The sequence below is a fragment of the Monocercomonoides exilis genome (assembly GCF_001643675.1).
Source record: "Monocercomonoides exilis strain PA203 chromosome Unknown scaffold37-1059404, whole genome shotgun sequence".
Classification (NCBI taxonomy): domain Eukaryota; phylum Preaxostyla; order Oxymonadida; family Polymastigidae; genus Monocercomonoides; species Monocercomonoides exilis.
This window is the reverse complement of record NW_027150582.1, coordinates 576172-597305: the sequence shown is the minus strand read 5'-3', so window position 1 is coordinate 597305 and position 21134 is coordinate 576172. Positions and strand designations below refer to the sequence as shown.

The 21134-nt window shown below is 32.7% G+C and overlaps 3 protein-coding genes across 3 annotated transcripts; 2 read left to right on the top strand and 1 right to left on the bottom strand.

Moving 5' to 3' along the window:
* Positions 1–336: 336 nt before the first annotated feature.
* Positions 337–1407, bottom strand: MONOS_6627 (uncharacterized protein; the record flags this gene model as incomplete). Its single annotated transcript, XM_067876871.1, has 1 exon — positions 337–1407. The coding sequence occupies one exon, from the start codon at positions 1405–1407 to the stop codon at positions 337–339; it is 1071 nt and encodes a 356-aa protein (XP_067723441.1).
* A 1053-nt stretch (positions 1408–2460) lies between these two features.
* MONOS_6626 (uncharacterized protein) lies at positions 2461–2885 on the top strand (the record flags this gene model as incomplete). Its single annotated transcript, XM_067876870.1, has 2 exons — positions 2461–2584; positions 2638–2885. The coding sequence occupies 2 exons, from the start codon at positions 2461–2463 to the stop codon at positions 2883–2885; spliced, it is 372 nt and encodes a 123-aa protein (XP_067723440.1).
* A 3546-nt stretch (positions 2886–6431) lies between these two features.
* MONOS_6625 (uncharacterized protein) lies at positions 6432–6683 on the top strand (the record flags this gene model as incomplete). The annotated part of the gene is made up of 1 exon (XM_067876869.1): positions 6432–6683. One exon carries the CDS (start codon positions 6432–6434, stop codon positions 6681–6683), a length of 252 nt encoding a protein of 83 aa, XP_067723439.1.
* Positions 6684–21134: the final 14451 nt, after the last annotated feature.

Genomic DNA, 21134 nt, shown 5'->3' with positions numbered 1-21134 from the left:
AGCGCGACTGATGGTGCTTTCAGTTCAGCAAGTGGAGCCGCTTCTGTATCTTGAGAATTGGAGTGCATTAAGTCGGGGAGCAAGCGGATCTTTGCGGTGGATGCGATTGTGATCCAGTTGATCTACGATCTATTTGACACGTCGCAGCTGCCGAAGGCGAAAGAGCTGTTGGTTTCGCGATCGCGGCAGTCGAGGCGTGTGGTGGAGAAGCTGGACAACTAAGTGATAGGGCTGGATGCTGCAGAATGCAAAGTGGGAGAGAGAGAAAGAGAAAAAGAGATGCCGAAGAAGGCCCTGGTGAGAGTTGAGATAAGGAAAAAGGATATATCATTATCGTCAGTGACAATTGTATTTGCATAACTGGAAGAGCGAGAAAAGGCGGAGGAAGTTGGAGTGGAAGAAGAATTCAAGCGGAAGAGCAGAATACTCGTTGTTGTTTAATCTGGTGGTAAGCCGAAGAGAAGTGTTCTGATCCAACAAGGAAGTCAGCGAATGAGACGTGTGTTTAGCGGATAAGAGGCCTGTGACTGTACCGGACGAACTGAACATGCTGCTTCCAAGAAGTCGTGCAGCGTCGTGAATCAACGAACGGAAATGCAGCATAAGCACAACACCGAAGAAGTAGTCGTTTCTGGAGCCTTGCGAGATTTTGGTTCCATATGCAACAGGGGGGTGGCATGGATGAAGAAGACTATTGAAGAAGACTAGGAAGACCAGTTTTGTGTTAGTGTCGAACGTTTCAGGTACAAAGCAGAGGAGTGCGAGCCTGCTTGTGGTATCTTTGCTAGCCAAGATGAGCTGATCCGCCTTGCGAATGTGCACATTGAGATGAAGCTTCGGCTGCTGTGCTGTGGAGTGTAAGCGTCGTAAGACATTGCGCATGGATGATTCAGTGAAGGTGAAGTTCACAACGGAGAAGGGAATTGAAGCTTCACGGCAGAGCAGAGAAGGAGCAGAAGTATGTGATGTGAAGATGATTCTGACCAATTGTGCAGAGATGAAGTGAGAACATGCGTTTGGGAGTGTGTTAGACGGGGAACCAGATCCGGAGACGCAGCAGATATTACAAGGTGAGGGAATGGAGGCATAGTTGCAGAAGGCGAGAGGGTAGTTTTCGTACAATACATCAAAAAAGAGGCTGGACATATAGCAAGAATACATCCAGCGAAGCCAGACGTCAGCAGCGCGGCGAAGGAATACTAAGGATTCGCAGTCTGCACTGATGCATAGGATTGTGATGCAGAAGATTTGGAGGAAGGAGGCGAGCACAGTTGCAGGGGATACGATCTGCGAAGTTGCAGCAAGCATAGAGATGATGGCAGTCTCGATGGGAAGGAAAAAAATGAAGATGATGATGAACAGAGTGATTGGAGAATGAATGGGAGCGTCGTTGAACTGGAAGAACATTTGATTTTTGGGGGAGACAACGACGGTTGAGTTGAATAAAGCGACAATGGAAGGGAAGAGGATGTTGTGGTTATCCCGACTGATGTGATTGCAGCGAAGGTGCAGAGCACTCAGCCTTTAGTGGTGATAGACGATGAGCACGCAGTTGCGAAGGTAGTGGGCGTGGATCTGAGTCTGTGCAGAAGGAGAAGGAAAACACAGGTTAGAAAAGGAGAAAGAAGGAGTATGAGGAGGAAGGAAAAGGAGAAGGAGAAGGAAAAGAAGAAGCGTGCTGCTAAAGTGAGAGCTTTTTAAGAGTGTTGCAATGTGTTTGAGGAGTTGAGCAAGTTGGTAAGAAAAGAAGAATAAATTCTGAGAGCTTTGCTATCGATACAATGAATTTGCGTGTGAGGAGAAGACTGTTTAGCAATACAAAAAGGATAAGAAATTCTCTGTGAAAGCCATTCAGCTGAGTTTGGCAAGCAAAAAGAAGTGGATGATTAACCACTATTTTCTGGGCACATATGATGTGGGGCTGAACGAGGAATTATTCAGAGCCGGCTTTGTCTGCTTGGCTAAATGCAGCGGAGCAAGTATTTGTTCTGGCGAGGCTTATGAAACTGGGGCAGAAGGCGAAGAATAGCTGGAGAAGAGTGTGAGGAGGCGTGTGGCTCTGGTGGAGAAAGCGGAAGGGCAGCTGAAGTCGCAAGAAAGAGACGAGAAAGAAGAGGAGAAGCTGTTTGAGATCACGCATTAATCGGAATTAAATGTTGGTGAGTTGATTGAAGAAGCAGAAAAATGAGAAGGAAGAGCAGCATTAGAAAAATATTAGTTCGAGCATTGAACGAAAGAGGGGATTTGTCGAAGATGGAAGTGACGGTGAAGAAGATGAAAGAGAAGATTATTCGAATCTGCATGATGAAGGACACGAATGTTGCGGAAATAAGGGAATTTATTCATAAGTTCGAAGGGATTCCATCTGACATATAGAAGATTGTCTTCAACTACGTGCAGCTTAGTGATATTCGCACAATAAGTGCGTGCTTCATCCGGAATAACGACGAGCTGAAGCTGATGCTGTGTCTGCTTGGAGTTGCAACTGAAGCGAAAGGGCAGCTGAGGCAGACGAAGCAGATGGAAAGAGATGAGAGGTTGAGTGGAAGAATGGCAATGTCGATGGTTCACACGGCAGGAGCAGGTGTATTGGCAGTGCTGATGCTGATAACGTTGATGCAATCGAATGCAATACAGAGGATGAGCAAGCAGGAGCGATGCCTCGAAGAGCATTTCAGATGATCCACTCTTTTTCTGTGGATGTTCAGTTAAGTACTAAGAAGCTGTTGAATATGGAAACAGAGAATAAGCATTTTGACTTTGGTTCTGTTTCTTTTGGCTCTTTTGAAGATGGTGGTGGAGGTGGTGTTGAGGAAGAAGAAGAGATAGCGCCAATTGCAAAGTTTCAGAAGGATGAACATTCGAAGGAGGAGAGGAAAATATAATATCATCACGTAGCTTCTTTTCGAAATGCTCTAATCGAGTGGAGCCATTTCTATCTGGGCTATTTGTGGAATCTACTTGGATGTGAGGGGCAAGGTGTGGGAAGCGATACGTGTGAGTGGGCGATGGCTTTTCCTTTTGCGTCTGCGAATATGATTGAAGGCACCGATACGTTTACGTCAGCAGCGTCTGCATCCGCACTGACAGATGCTTGTGCGCGGCAGGTTTGTGTGGAGAAGGCATAAGAGAAGAGTTGAGGAAGGGGAAGTTCTTCTATTTGGAGAATGAAAACAGCAGCTGTGCTGTTTGTGAAGGAGATGACTTCGTTTGATGAAAAGAAAGAAGAAGAAAAAAATGAAGGAGAGAGAGAAGGATAAATGCAAACAAGGAAACGCAAATTGCGGTTGAATGGGCCAGGCAAATGCTTGCAGATGAAGTCGGTAGTTGTGAAGGAGTTTGTGAATGATGCGAGCGAAGAGTGGGAGGTGAATGAGGAGGGCAAAAGGCGAGGAAGGATGAAGAGTGGGAAAAGATGCGAGCCGGGTTAGTATGTGTGTGTGATGTGGTACTGAATAACACGATGAGAGTAAAGAGTTCGGTGAAGGTGAATGTGCAAGCTCATGGAGAGTTGATCCCGCAACAAATGTTCAACGCTACAAGAACACATAGCATTGTTCAAAAGGTATATGGTACACAGATGTCGTTGCATACGTTCTTTTTTCCAATGAGACAAGTATTTGGTGCTATCCTGTGCGGGCGGCAATGCGGGAGCATGACGTGTGTTGCAGACGAGAGGGAGGCAACCGAGTGAAGCAGTAACAGAAGGGACAATGGATGAAGAAGTGCGGAGAGGTAGCTCATATTTGTCACAGAAGAAAGAAAAGGAAGTATTTTTGAAGATTCTGGAGAAGGAGAATCTATGCCGAGCAGATGTGGAATTTTCAATGAAATTGTAACGGATGGAGGTGAAGAATGTGTTTGAGAGAGTGATCGTGTGATGTTTCCAGCGTGTGAAGATGCCCGCAATGAAGGAAAAGGTGTGTGTGCAAGAGTATCTCCAGCTGATCAATGGGCAGACTTTTGTGTTTGTGCCAAAGGAAGAAGTTATCAAGTTAGCAGATTATTATTCAATTATCGAAGAAGGATTCATTCCCCAAATCCGTTGGATTACAAACAAAAGAAGCTATCAAAAGATCCTCCATGCACTTTCACTTCGCTTTCATTCCCTGCACGAAACATCATCGATCCACAATTTGCATTCATTGTGCTTCCACATCCTGAAAATTCGCACGAATTAATATCTTAGTCTGTTACGTCATAGATGAAACAAAAGTTGGCTTTCATCAACAAACTTTTCAATTCAAAAATATGTTCAAATGAAAAATATTGTTATATATTTTATGTGTCGAAACAAAATGCAAACCACTAAAATTAAACAATTTTCATATGCATCAAACATGTGGAGGTAAATTTTGTTTTATAGAAAAGTTCAGGAACGAATTGTACATAAAAAAACTTCTGTTATAACAAACAACTTAATTACATGAGAAAAAAATTTTTCGTTCAAAAATTATAAAGGAATACGTTGTGCACTTCGCGAATCAGCAGTTGCAAAATAGTCCAAGCTAATAAAACCTTTTCATATTCAAAAACTGAAATTTTCATTTTGATTATAAAATTGGATATATTATTTTTTGTTTCAAATTGTTTTTTCTCACAAAGAAGTTTGCAATGAACCAACAAACATTGTTGAAAAGGTTTGATTTTTTCATTTGAATTATGGAAACGGAATGATAAAATTATAACTTCCCTGGGTCAGATTATTGATCTGATGTCACTTTTCAAAAAAATTCAGCCATATCATATTAATTATTTTTCTGAGAGTATTAAGAAAAAAACAAATATTTAATCAATCTTATAAATGTGTTTTTTTTTCTCAAAAAACACACAAAAAAATTGAGAAACGAAGAAGTTGAAGAAGTTGAAGAAAAGAAGAAAGTGACGGTGAAGGAGAAAGTGAAGGAGAATAAAAAATAATTGCAAAAAGTGAGAATATATAAATTCGTCTTAATTTTTTGGAAAAGTTCCTTTTGTTTTATTTTCAAATAAAATAAAAGATTCATATTTCGATCAAATTTCTGTTCCCACTCACCAAATTTCGCTGTCATGAAAACAAAATCTTGACAATGTGATAAATTACATACTGGTGAAAGTTGATGAGTTGGAATAAAATTTTAATGAAAATATTAAATTTTCATTTTCACCTGAAAATAAAACAAAAGGAACTTTACAAAAAAAAATTTAGACCTGTATTTTGAAGTTATTTTTGTTTGATATTCATGTTTATAAAATATTTGAATATCATAAATCAGATTTTCATTCCAATACACAAAAAGTTTCCAAAATGGAAAAAAATATTTAATGAAGTTATTATTTCAATTTTCGAAACTTTTGGTGTATTGGAATAAAAATCTGATTTATAATATTCAAATTTTTCATAAACATGAATTTAAAACAAAATTAACTAAAAAAAAAATATGGGTGATTCTTTTTGGGATCATAAATCCGCATGAGCCTTGATAATAATATTTTCTATCATTCTTTTCGATGTTGCTCTAATCAATGTATTTTATCTGTATATTATGTACATCTTGAATATGTCACATTCAGATCAGATACAACACAATCAATTTTGGAGAAAAACCATTTTTCATGAAAACTTTTTTTTGAAGATGATTAATTGCTTTTTCAGAAGGGTTTGGAAGCGAAATTGCTTGACAAAAAAGTTTTTTAGTCAATCTTCTTAAAACAGAAAGGAGAAGAAATTGACTTCACAAAAAAATTGTTCAAAGTTGGTTTAACAAAGAAAATCTGTTCAGAAAGCAAAGAATAATATTATTTGAAACAATTCCAAAGTTTGTATGAATTTTTTTCGTTCTGAAATTTCTCAATATAATGTTTCATTGAAAATTTTTGATGTCGACTTTCAATTTTCTGTCGAATGTGAGCATTTTTTGTTTCTGCTTTGAGTCACAAAAATTTGAAGTTATTGATTCTCAAATTAATATCATTTGCATCCTTATTCTTATTGGGTTGTATTTATGCAAACAAATGACTCTGAACTCAGAACAACATCAATTGAAATTTGATTCGAGAAAGCAAAAAATGGTAAAAATAATAAGTTTTCAACAATTATTTCCGTTTTTTTATTCATTTTAATTTATTAGTCTTTCAAATGAATCAAGGAGTTTTGCTTTTTGAAAGTGGCAAGAGATCAATTTTAATTGCACTTTGTTTTTTTCTTTCGATAAAAGCTTCGCCATCTCATTGTTCAATGATTTCTTTATTATTTCATGATATCTGGAAGTTTGAATTTGAAAGGGCTTTTCATTGAGGAAAACAAGATGAAAAGCAATGAAACGGATGTGGCGAGAAGCTACCAGTGCAAAATGACTTATGTGAGCGTGTTCAGCAGCGTGGTGGGAAATGGGTCAGTGATTGCGATGGAAGAACCCCTGCATAGCGAAGGAAATTGAGAGAGTTATCTGATGTTGAGAGATTCATCAATCCAACGAGTGATACGACTGGCTGGTGGAGCGAGAGTGCTGACTGAACCGACAACGCTGACGACTGATGTGGAGATTAGCAACAGCATGCTTGAAGCGTGTGCAGCAGGTGCTTCAGCGAAAGGGGGAGCAGTGTTTGCTGACCTGAGCAAGGAAAGCATGATCCGGGCGGTGAATTCGAATGTTATTCAGTGTGTATGCTCTGTGACGATGAATCAAGGAGGGGGATTATAACTGGCGCTGAAGTGTTCAGGTGAGCTGTGAATGCTGTTTGAGAAGAAAAAGTTTGACTTGAACAGCGGAAATAAATGGAGAGACATTTTCATTGAGTGCCAGAACATCTCGACACAGATCAATGAGATACTGCACAAGCTTGACTTGAGGGAGAGTGAATTTGTGCGATACAACGCGATATTTGGGATTTATGAGGAAAGCGCAGAAGCAGTGGATCTGAATGTTTAAATAATGACTTCCCTATCTGAGACGATTGTTGTTTCATCGATTGAAGGGAAATGAGTGAAGGATATCAAGAAATGCGGGACAGCAAAAGATCTGTGCTATTCCATCTAATATGGTGTGACGTATCTTGCAGTCAGCGTTTATCTGCGCATCTGTGTGGATGGAACTGGGGAGATAGGAAGTGAGTTGGAGCTTTAATATGTGTGAGTTCTTGTTAAAGAAAATGTGTCAATTAAAAAATAAAATATATGTTTTTATCAATTCCTTGAAAAGGTTTGTAAACACTATATTTAAAACAAATTTAAAACTCAGACAGTTCATAAAATAGCTTTGTTTACTTTATTGGACTTACTTTGAAAAAATAATAAAAGAATTTGATTGAAATTTCTGATTTCATTTCTTTTTTATTTAAAAAAAAAAACATTTCATTTGTTGAATCAATTTTTTTTTGGAATAAAGAATGACTTAGGATCAATCAATGAATAACAGGCGATAACCAATACCATTAAACCAATTTTGAAGATGATTATCTTTGAATTGCGTAAAATTTGGAGCATAAATTCCAGCATTAATGTGTGGAAACTATTCTTTTGTTTAAAGATCGCTGATGATAATGTCGATAGAAATTGAATTACCGAAAACATTCTTATTCAAAATCATTTTCTTGAAGTTTTCACAAACATTAATAACAATCATCTGTAGATTATAGAAGTCAAAAATCAATTGTGCATTTTTGAAGAATGTCAATTATTCGAACTTAACTTTGTTGAAATTTGCAGGCAGCATTGTTTGAAAATTAATAAGGAAAGATTGCTGCATGGAATCGTGAGTTCTAGAACGTTTTATAGCTGACTGTGAATTGGATCCAACAAATGCGAAATACAAAGAAATATGCTAACGGATAGGCTCTGCTCTTGATTTTATCAACACAATAGTGCAAAAAAAAATTCACAACTGTTTCAAATGAATCGAGAAGAGAGATGAAGATTAAATGATGAAACATAGCAATCGTGAAATGAGAACATGCAAGCAACAGTAAGCAGATCGAGGAGTTTTTTTTAAACAGAAGAAACATTTCATACAGTTAAGATGAAACACTGAATGTTGCCAATCACAAAAAAAGGAAAAGGACTTCTCTCAAATTCAACTTATCATATTTTAAACAGAGTGTGCACAATATATGGATAAGCAAAAGAGAGAGGATTTCCGTTATTCTTTCCTGCACTTGATTCAAATTTATTTTTTTAAAGAATAAGAAGAAGGCGAAGAAGAAATTGCAGTACACTCTTCATCAACAACTGAGTAAAGCGATCTCATTTAAACAGAACATGGTCTTCCAATTCCTTCTTGTTTGCATATTTCCTCATTGACTCCTCTTTGAATTCTTCTCTTTTTTCTTCCTCCTCAAGCACAAACAGCGCTGTCACTGCGGGCGACAGAGCCACATCTTCTATTCAATGCTCAGCTGCCTCCAGTCCTTTTTCCACTATTGGCATTGCAATACTTGCAGCAACCATTCGCCTTATCACTTATTGATCCGCTCACACATCTGAGTACCTCTTCTTCAGCTCCAAATGTTTTATCTGAACAAGATGCTCACCAAAGTGATTAAAAGTTCCACGAAGTTTCAATTCCGTTCAGTTCAGCTGCTCTATGCTCAACTTTTCACACCAGCGATTGTTGTTCCCAATGTGAGAGAAGAAACTGCAGAAGTTGCATTGTAAGATGTTTATCCATCCAAGCTGTTTTTCACAGAACTCTCCGAAGATCTAATATTTTGTTTTCAATAGGATATATTTAAATTCAAGATGCAGCCACTGATTAACATCAAAAGTTCCAATCTCAAAAAGCATATAATCTTGCATTTCCATCATATTCTGATTAATACTGCGTTTTTTAGCCTTGTTTTGAATGAGAAAGAATGAAAAGGAGGTTGTCAATAAGTTGTTATTTGAATGCACAAAATAAAATTTACAACAAACAGAAGAAAGCATAGTTGTTTCTAGAGATAAAAATTATTTTTCTGAGGGAAATCATATTCTATTAAAGATTCATCACCAGAACATTAACTGCTTTTTCATTAAGATAAAAAAAATCGATAAAACACAAAACATTTATATTTAGGGGAAAATACGGACTTTCAAGCATTTTATGCACAATGCATGAAAAAACTGTTTCACTTATAACATTTTAAAACTTACGCAGATTTCAAAAACAATTTGATTTTCATATCTGTTAACAAACATCATTGATATAAAACATTAAGTTTTGTGACATTCCATGAATGTCATAATATAAACCTATTTTTTTCAAATTTTTTGGTTTCAAAAAGTTCATCGAAAATGCATAATTTTTCAATGAAAATGCCTGAAGGGTAATATTTTGCTCCATTTTTACAACAAACATGTTGCAGACAACATTGGGAATGATGTCAAATTTCCTTTTTTAATATGGAGAAGAAATATCTCGAATTGATAATTTTCAACTGATGATTTGACAAAAAAGAAAGATACATGAACTGAATGAGTTAAAATAATTTTTTGTTGAAGCTTCAATTTCATTTCTTTTTGGTTTTTTGAATGAATAACATTATAATTCAAATTATGAAGATTCTTTTTGTCCTCACGTTTTTCAAGTTGCAAACATAAATTGTTATTTTAACAGCATATCAGAAATATTGAAAAAAAGCTATTTCAGATTACGAAAATATTTAATAAATATCTTTAATATATAAGAAACAAATATTGTTTTTAACATTCATTATAAAAATCACATTGATGTGAGTGAGTGACACGGAATGATAGCAAAAAAAGAAAATCCTCAACAATGACATGAATACATAACGAAATGAAAATCAGATAATGAAAATCTGATTCTGGATTTGTCAAATGAAATCAACATTTTTTTCATGTGAATAAAACGCAACAGCCAAAGAAGAGAATTTTCTGATAAGGAAAACAGCAATGTTCATGTTTTATTGTGCGGAAACTCAAAGTTGCTGTAGAATGAGGTCAAATATGTCTCTTATAAAAAGTCGTTGAATATATATGTTATTAGAACTGTTTTAGTCTATTGAAAAAATAAAAAAATAAAAAAACAAACATTTTTCTTTCTTGAATTTTTTCGACAAGATTTTCCGACGATAATTGTTCAAAAAAGAAAGACCTTCACTCTCGCAATAATAATGATTCTTTACCATTTTTGTTCATTCAAAAACAAGCAATCTCTCCTCATTAAAAGAATATGATAAATTACTTTTATAAATCTGTTTGCAATATTTTCGGTTTTAAGGTTGTTTGGATCATATCTTTTAATTGACAACCGAGCTGTTATCGTCGTTAATGTAAAATGAATCTTCGAAATCTAGATTTTCAAAACTTCCAACATCGACTTTTCATTCCAGAGCTGAGACGAAGGGGAATGAAGTTTTGAGAATTGGAAGAGATTAAAAGTTAGACTTGTTTTATTATTTGTTCTGTCGAAATGGGGGAAAATACCGAATTTCAAGCTTTTTATGCACAAAGCACAAAATAATTGTTTCACTCATAACTTTATATCGCATTCTCAGATTTTTAAATAAATTTGATTTTCATATCCGTAAACAGAGATCATTGAATTAAAAATATAAGGTTTTTCAACATTTCACGAATGTCAGAAAATGGGTTCATTTTCATTATGTTTTTTGTTCTCAAAAAGTTAATCAAAAGTGCATAATTTTTCAATGAAAAAGCTTGAAGTCTCATATTTTCCCCCATATGAAAAAGCTTCTTCAACAATGAAACAACTTTAAAGGAAATTGAAATGTGTGTTTTGCTCAAATACTTCTTGTTGATTCAAATTGTTCTTGAAACAATTTTTTTTTATTTCTATTTTGTAGCTGATTATTATTTTTTGCCAATGAATCTGTCAATTGCATATAACATTCCTCCGACTCATTCGCAAACCACAATGCTTCGAGCTTTATCCAAGTGATGTCCATCAGCCAAATAATTTTTTGAGGAAATAACGAAACTCAGGGTAAAGTCAATCATGCAAACAAATCTTTGAACGAAACAGTTTCAAAATAGTTCCACCCAAGCAACACGTCGAACCAAAATGCAAATCAGGTTTTTTAACTATTCAATATATTAATGTTAAAATTAATTGTATTAACATCTCCTGTTTTTATATTATTTTTATTTTTTATTTATTTATTTATTTTTTTATTGGTTCAAAAGGTCAAAATGAAGAAGAGTGGAATAAAGGAAATAGCTTGATGATAAATCACTCTACAGAAATTTTAACTTCTTCAAGGACAAAGTGAATCAAAAAAGACCCTAAAGATTATGAAAAGTTTGTTGATGAATCTCCTTGGAACGATATCATTTCTGTTTAGAGAAATAAAACAAAGGAATCGCAAAATAACAATCCTCATCTTCAAAGTAATCTCACTACAAAATTTCATATGTTCCCAAATGCTGCCTATGATGAGGTGAACAGAATTTTAAACAAGAATCAAATTTTCAATAAGGAAACGAAGGATCACAGAAATCAAACAAACAAAAAAGAGAACAATAATAACAACTCATTAAAGAAATACGATCATAATATTATTTGTGATTTTCCATCTCCTTCTTTGATTCCTCAGATTTCTGCTAACATTTCTGAACAAATTGAAGGACCATCCAAGGTTCACGATCTCACAAGCAATAATATTCAATTGATGCAATTCACAAAGAATGGTTGGCAGAACTTGGGAAACACGTGCTATTTGTCCTCAATCTTTCAATGTTGGACGTATGTGTAAATGCAACAAAAGACTATTGCTATTCGAAACAATGGTGGTAACAAATTATCAAATCTGTTTAATAATGCCTGTGATGAATTGGCCAATGATGAGAAATAAATTGTTTCTCTTCTTTTCCGATCGCTGCTCGTTTTTTTAACATGCTTGGCAAAATTGCTTTTTGGAAAACTTCTGCAAAGCCGCTCACTGATCGATGACCATTGGAGCTGGGGAAAAAACCTCGGTTTCAGTTGTCGCTTCTTTGTATTCTTCAGGAAGATTTGAATATGGAATAATTAAGGGCGCTAAATATCTGACACTGTCAGCGCTAGTTTGAAACACTATTCTTGTTGACATAGGGAGAGATGGCTCAGGAATTATTGATGGAGTTGTGTACAACGATGGGATAATTATTGATGAATGATTTTCATAAAAAATCATGGAAGTTTCATCCAAGTTGAAAAACAACTGAGGAATGACCTCTGTCGTTTCAAAAAATTTTGAGACCATGTCAAAGAATAAAGCAATTGTTTCTTTTGAAGTTTGAAGAGCTCAATGAATTGGAAGAGGTGTTAAACGCTTCAGCTTAAGATCAGGATATCTCGATAAAAATCTTTTTGGCCAGTGTTTATCAACACATTTCACATCATCTCCATCGCTTCTCTTTTCCATTCTTATTTCATTTGCCTGGGAGTTAAAAAAATTAAAGATCATAAATAACGCTTTTCCAAACACACAATTTCTGCAATTTGCTTCATAGAATGATAAATCCCCTTTTCTGCATCCACCTCTATCTTTGTAACAATTCGCAGTTCATATGATTTCGAAAAAATAAACGGCTTTCCAGGTTTTCCTATTTGTCTTCCACAGGTTTGTGCTTTTTCAGCCCTTTTTAACGAATTAGAGAAATTACTCCCCCTTCTTCAATGCCAGATTTTGAAAGACCGCAAACCAGGTGAAGGTGCAATCCCTTTTCGTGTGGATCTTGCAACAGCCTGGCTTCGCTGGATGCTGCCAATCTTGCAACTTGAGTTCTTTTCATCAACTGCAGGTTCGTTATCTCATTCCCATTTTTTCCACTTCATCTGAGCGGGTTAACTCCACGACTTGAACTTGAACGGATTTATTTACTCATATAGAAATAGATGTGAAAAGGTTTTTAAGATCAATATCAAACAATTTCTAATTAACAAATGCAGTGTGACAGAGTACCATCCGATGATTTTGTTACTGGGTATTGTGATCACACAGAAATTATAATTATTTTGGAACGATCTGTTATTATCATTTTTCTAAATAGTTTTTTTAAAATGTCTCAATCAACATTTATAAGTCTTTTGACTCAAGTCGAGAAAAGAAATCGCATTTCTGAGCCAACGCATCTCGAGGAATCTGAAGAGAAAGAGTCTTTGATCAAAAATGCGTGTCAAAAATTTGAAGGAGATAAATCAAAGGCATTTTTCAGACTTACAGGTTTTTCTTGTTGTGAATTTGATCTTCTGATGAAACTTCTTCAAAAGGAAATTCCATATCACAGAGGAAAAGAAAGAGCGTTGAAAAATTTTGAGTGTCTGGACTGTTTAACATCTTTCGGTTTTTTTCAATGTGTTAAAAAAATTACAAATATTATTTATTCTTCATTTTTCAAAACACAAAATATATTAATTCGACTTCTTCATAGTGTTGTGAATGATTTAAAAATACCTTTGGCTGATTTGTTGTTAACATTTCGGCCAGATAGGTTAGATGACATGAAAGATGTTGGAGTGGTTGTGGATTGTACAGTCATACCTATCAACCGGCCTGCTGGATGTTTGGAATTTGGAGAGAAGTATTAAAGTGGGAAGCACCACATATACTGAGTAACAATAGAAGTTGGAGTCAACCCTCGCATTGGCACAGCATGCACGCTCAGTTCGGTGAATACAGGCAGCACACACGATTTTAACATTTTTAAGGATCATTACCCTCAATTTCAGGCTCTTCCAGGAGGATCAAAAGTGCTCGCAGACTCCGCTTTCATTGGTGCAAGAGCAGAAATTGATGCCATAATATCCAAACCAGTCGGAACTCCACACCTTGCTTCTCGCTGCGTAATCGTTGAGCGCTTCTTTGGAAGATTGAAGACTCTTTTCGCGGTCTTTCGCCATCCTTGGCCTTTTGAAGTCTTCAGAGTTGGAAGTTACTTTTCTGTTGCGTGCTGCTTGGCAAACTTTCACATTCTGCACAATCCGCTGACTGATAAGGATTCTGAAGCAAATCGAAGGTTTGTCAATGACTTGCATATTAACTATTTAAATCGAATGAGAGCAAGAAAGGTGACCAACAATAAATATCGAGCAAAACTGAAAAATAGACTGAACCCTGACTTGCCACTAACTCCCAGTGTTTCATCTTTGCTTGCAAAAGATATTAGTATGATTTTATTTTTTTGCCCATATTAATGTTTATAATGTTTATTTTACTTGTTTTTATATTTTCATTACCATAACTGTGTTTTTCAGGCAATTCTGAAGCCCAAGAGCAGCGAACTGGGGAAGATCGAAGAGAAAAAGAAAGAAATGATGAAAAGGAGAAGAAAGAAAAGAAAACTGTCGAAGAAAAGAAAAGGAGAGATGAAATAATAATCAACGAAAGAGATGAAGATGTAAAAAGAGAAAGAAACAGTGACGAATTATCAAGTTGGTTTTTACCTAATCAGTGGAGGTCTCTTCACCTTCAGCAACCCTCAACATCGTCTTCCTTTCCTTCTGCTTCTTCCTCTAGTGCTTCAATAAAAGAAAAAAGAGCAAGTGAAACCCCATTGCAGAGCTTGTTAAACCAAAGACAGTGAGTTTTTCTATTGTTTTTTATTTTTTTATTCACTTCACTAACATTTTTTTCCATTAATAATATGATTCTCCTAATGACTTGTTTTTTTATATAAATTAATATAAAACATAAATAAAAATACAAGAAATTTTCATTAATTATCATTGTTGGCATGTAAATACTCAAAACAAAAAAATATATATATATAAGAAATGTCTGAATTTATTAAAAAAATATTATTAAAACCTTTAGAACTTTCATATTTATACTAAATATATAAAATATATAGTTAAAAATGGTTAAAAGTTATTTATACTCGTTAAAATTGCATGAAAACATGATATAAATGCACTGTCCAAAAAATAAACAAAACTCAAAAAACGGATCATAAAAAGTTTTAATAATATATAACTAACATACAAACAAAATGTTAAAACCAAACTCATAATATTGACTAAGTTATTAAAGAAACAAAAATAGTTAAGATCATAACTTACAAAACAAAAAAAATTGAAATTCCTCGAGTTGACCACTTTGAGAGCGAAAAAGTTCCGTTTTGATTGAATAACATTCATTTTGAAATATATAATACGTTGTGACTCTATCACTTTGGTGCGGCAGGGAAAATTCAAACAAAAACTAGAACCTTTTGTATTTTATTTGATGCATCCGCAAAAGATATATTAACACTTAATAATATCGATTGAAAACCGAATAGAATCAAACTTATTTGATTTGATTCAATAACATTCATATTCACAAATGTTGGTTTCGTGATCATTAATAACAAAATTTCAATATTTGGTTTTGATCAAACGAAAGTTGTTCTTATTTTTTTCTGATGTCACATTCAAATTTTTTGGAAGTTTTGAAGAGTGTGGAGAGGAGAAATATTATTCCACAACGGAATGAATCACTACAAAAGGAAGAAAAAATTTCCATCATCAAAAAAGCTTGTGACTTTTTTGATGATCCTGTTTCTTCTTTTCTTCGACTCACTGGATTCACAAAAGAAGAATTTGATTTTCTCATTCACATTCTTCAAATGGAAGTTCCTCATCGTCGAGGGAAACTGAAAGCAATCAACGATTTTGATGAACAGTTATTCTTGTTACTCACTTTTCTTCATCACGGTTCAACAACACTCACACTTTTATTATCCACACGTTTCTATGAAACTCAAAACGCTCTTGTCAGACTTCTTCACAGTATTGTAACTCATATCAGAGCTCCATTAGCAGATTTGTTTTTGACATTTCGCCCTGACAGGATTGAAGTGATGAAGGAGGTTGGAATTGTTTTGGACTGCACAATCATTCCCATCAACAGACCTGGAGGTCGATTAGACTTTGGGAAAAAGTTTTTTTAGCGGGAAACATCACACATATTGTGTGAAAGCTGAGGTTGGAGTCAATCCCAAAGTTGGGACAGTAAGTACTATCAGTGCAATTTATTCTGGCTCTACTCATGACTTTACAGTCTTTAAAGATCATTATCCTCAATTTTTGGATCGTTTGGGAGGGGTAAAAATATTGGCTGATTCGGCTTACATAGGAGCGAGACCTGATTTGGCTGCAATTATCACCAAACCAGTGGGAACACCAGAGCTAGCAACTCATCGAGTCATCGTGGAACGGTTTTTCGGTCGTCTGAAGACCCTCTTTTCAGTTTTTAGAAGACAGTGCCCATTTGAAGTTGAAAGGGTTGCTGATTATTTCTGTGTGGCTTGTTGTTTGACCAATTTTCATATATTACGAAATCCATTGACAAGAGCAGATGGGGAAGCAAATCAGCGTATTTTGGACAACTTGTGGACGGAGCATTTCCAAAAACAAAAAGCAAGACAAATAGCGAATGAGAGATATCGAATAAAATTGAAAAATAGATTGAATCCGAGCTTGTCAATAACACCCACAATAACTACTTTACACGCACAAATAGACAGTTTATTATTCATTACTTTACCCATATTTATATTCATTATCTTTTATTTGATTTTTTTTGATAACTCTTTCAACCATTATATTTTCTCTTTTTTTTATTCAGATATTTCACAGAATGAAAAGGAAGGCGCACTGAAAAAGAAATGTGAAGAAGAAAAGAAAGAAAAGCGAAAAATCGAAGAAAAAGAAGAAAAAGATAGAAATGAAACGAAAAGGATTGATTTGGAAGAAAATGATTGTGACGAAGATGATAATTCTATGGCCTGGTGTTTACCAGGTCAGTGGAAATCAATCCAACATTCTTCTGCATCTTCTTCATCTCCTTTTCCCTACAACTCCACGTTCATCAGAAGCAGAAAAGGCGAAAAGAATTACGCCAAGTCCTTTAAGGCTTCTTTTGGAACAAAGAAATTAGTTTTTTCTTTTATTATTTCTATTTTTCAATCATTCACCTTTTTTTAAAAAAAAAAAAATAAAAGAGAATAAAAAATATAACTTATTTTCTGTATGTCATATAATATTTATGAAAAATTATGAAATGAAACAAAAACAGTTGTTTTCACTTGAGTTTTATTTGACATTAACGTTGAAATAGAATTAATAATGATCCTGATTTAAAATAAAACGTCACAGCTGTTAATAGCTTGAAACATATGAAAATAATCATAAGAATTAATATAAATGCTCAATCGCAAGGATATCATGTGAAAGAATTAAAAACAAATGCAAACATTTTGAACTAAAAAGAAACTCAAAATTTGCTGAAAACAGATCAAAACACCATGTATTTTATAAAGATGCATAAAATATCAAAGTTTTGTGAATAATCGAAACGAAGGAATCAAATAAAAGAAGAAACAAAATAATAATAAGATCAGTTTTTCAAACATTTCGTAATTCCTATTTTGGACCAATTGAGATTGAGAAAGTTCCAATTTGATTGAATCAATTCCAAAAAAAGAGGTTGACATCTATGTTACAAAATCAAATTTATTATTTGCTCAAGATTCGAAAAACGTCTACTAGAACTTGATTGATTTGACTGCGTCAAGTGGCATTAGATCGGTCAACATCCAATAAGATCGATCTAATGCCATTAAGATGCAGTCAAATTGGATGTGACTCAGTCACATCCGATCATTTCCATTCTGGGTGTCATGATCAAAATATTTATGAAAAATTTTGTAATAAAAATTAATAATTAACATCTCATTTTATATCATTTTAATTGAATATAATGATTTTTCATTTTAAATAGTTTTCTAATTTGTCAGTTTTTGAAATTTACAGATATTTTTCTGTTTTTCCTGGTTTTTTCAATTGTCATTGTTTTGAAATGATTTTTATTTATTTTCAATTGAGATAAAGTTATTTTCATTTCATTTTTCATTATTAAGAACAAGTTTCATTTGTTTTTTCCATTTCATTAATATTTTCAGAAAAAAGAAAAAAATACAAAAAAAGAAGCTTTAGAATCATATTTTCTTTTTATTTTTTATTCGAAATGAAAAAATATCAAATAATGATTGATTAATAAACACATAACAGTTAAGAAAACACAAAAAAGTTTAATTGTTTATAAATATTGAAAATTAACAAAAAAAATGTATATGAAATAGTTAATTGATCAAAACATAAACAAAGTTGGCTCGATTTCAACAGGAAAAATTAACAACTGAGTCACAATTGCGAAATTTTAAAGTTTCAAAAAACCAGAATCAAAATAAGAAAACAACAAAAACATAGTTTATTACAAAATATACAAATAAAAAATAAAAACATATCAAAAATTCACACAATAATAACAATAATAAGGACAAATACGAACAAAAAAAAAAATGTTCGATCACAACTTGTGATTATAAAAATCACAATTTCGCTGTTTGTGAAATTGAGGGAAATTCGATTAAAAATAGATAAATTCGATAAACCAGATTAAAATCGATTTGACTGAGTCACATTTTCGCGACTCAGTCAAATCAATCAAGTTCCACTAAACCTTAAACGAAATTATCTAATCAATACCCGTTAGCTCAGTCTAATACCAATAAGTGACATTAAAAACCAAAAAGTTAGACTCAAAACCGTTTTGATTGATTCAAGACCAATTGATTCAATTCTGGGTGCATGATCAATAGAAAATTTCAAAAATTAAGTTGTTTATATCTTTCAATATTTAAAGAATAAATGAATTATATTTCATAAAAATTATAATGCAAATGATTTTTATTAAAAAAACGAAAGATTCTAAGTTTTGATTTTTTCAAAATTCTTTATTCAATATAAATTTTTTATTTTAACAAATTTTTCATTAAAAACATTTTGTTTTTTATATTTTGTTAAAATTTGATTGATTTGAAGAAAAAAATTCAATGATCAAAAAAGAATTGGAAACATATAACGAAATTTAAAAAAACAGAAAAAACAATGATAGAAATTCGAATTGAAAAATTTTTCAACCACTTATCATTTAACCAATTCTTTTCTTTATAAAAAATAAAAAAGATAGAATATAAAGTTCATAATTCAGACAAAGTTTTATGAAAAAACAATAGTTCAATAAATAACATCTTTTCAAAATAAAACTGAAACAAAACCAACGAAATAATGAATACTAACTTTATAATCAAAACAATTAATAACAGTTTGAACATTAAAAACTTATTATTAAATCAAAAATAACTTAAAATACTTGTGTCAAAAATTTCGATGAATTTATCATGATCATAAAAATACTTAACGCAAATATATTAATAACATACTAAAGATACACATATAAAAAAATTAATAAAAGCAAACTGCTCTGTAACAGAAAACACAAAAAACTTCAAAGAATAATGATCAAAATTGATATATAATTTTTGTATTTTTGATCACAAATAAGATTGAGGGAAAACCGAATTGATTGAGTCAAAACCAATAAAACAAACAAAAAACGTTTTAACTTAATCAATTCGAATTGACCCGCTCAATTCGTTTAAGGTCTACTAGAACTTGTACGAATTTATTCACTCATATAGAATAAGATGTGTCAAGGCTTATAAAGATAGATATAAAACAATTTTGATTTATCAAATTCAATGTGACTGAGTCACATCCGATCCCACCAATTCTGGTTCCCATGATCAGATATTAACAATAATTTTTTTAAACAAATTCTTTTATTTTCTTTTTGTCAATATCAATTATTATAAAAAAAATATCGTTTATTTGACATTTCAAAGACTTTTTTTTCAGAATAAAAAAAAATTATAAAATTTTCAAGTTTAATGAAAATTTCTTAGTTTGAAATTGAAATTGGTTAATTTATAAATCATATTTGAACTCCTTTTCCTATTTTCACTTAATAATTAAACAATACAAACTAGAATTATTTGTTTTTTAACACATTTTTCGATTTTTCTGAAAATAACAAAATAACAAAAAACAATATCACATAAAGCCTTTTGTTTGCTATTTATTACCAAAACATTCAAAATATCAAAAAATGATCAGGTTAAGAAAATACAACACATAAGAAAACCAAAAAAGTTTAAAATTCTCAATTAAATAAAAAAATGATAAATAAATCGAATATAAAAACGTTATTCACACAAAATGAAATCTAATATCGAACGATTTGAAAATAGTAAGTTGAAAACCACATCACAACTGCAAAAAATACAAGGTTAATAAAAATCCGAACCTAACAAAGGTGGAAGAAATAATTCAACTGTTAATGAAAAAACTGTCTAACGGACAACAACATATCAAAAAATCATCAAGTATTAACTATTTAAAGGTTAATAACGAACAAAACAATAAAATGTTTGATCAAAAACTTTGATCATGAAAATAACAATTTCGACCAAACTGAGATTGAGAAACATTCGATGTGATTGAGTCACTCCAAATAAGATGAACAAAAATTGATTCTACTCTGTCAGTTCGATGCGACAATGAAAATTCGTCCGAGTTCTACTTCTAATCAAGACTCCTTGGCGCAATTGGTAGCGCGTGAGACTCCAGATCTCAAGGTTGGGGGTTCAATTCCCTCAGGGGTCAAATTCTTTTTAATTTATCATTTTTTTCTTTTCTGAAATTATTTTTCAAATGTTCAAAAAATGTTAAATTATCATATCATTAATAATCTTTGCAAAACACTTCAAACAAATGTTATCTTCGCTGTTCATAAAAATTATTTTCCAAATAATCTCTCAAATAATTAAACTACAATAATTGTTATAATCATATCTTTTGATTCAGTTAATTCAAACCTCATTAAAAAAAAAATATTGAGATAAATACCAATATCTTTATGTTTATAATTTTTTGAAACAATACCAATTCACAACTTGAACAGTTTTCAAAAGAAATACTCAGTTTTTAAATACATATTTATCTTATAAAAATAATTAATACCTTTTCATAATTATCAAAATTAATATCAAAATTTCAAAAACTCTTTATTTTAAAAACAATTAACGAAAATAATAAAAGAAAATAAATATATAAATTTTTAAATTCAAAAAACCAATATTTAAAACTTTAACGATAAATTTCAACTGTATTCCCCTATTATCTTATCACATTATTTAACAAACTTCTTTAAATAATTAAAAAATAATGCATTTTTCAAAAAATTAAAACAACCATATTATAAAAAAAATAAGAACAATGAAATTTTTAATGAATGTGGGATAATACATATTGCTTTATGAATTTTAT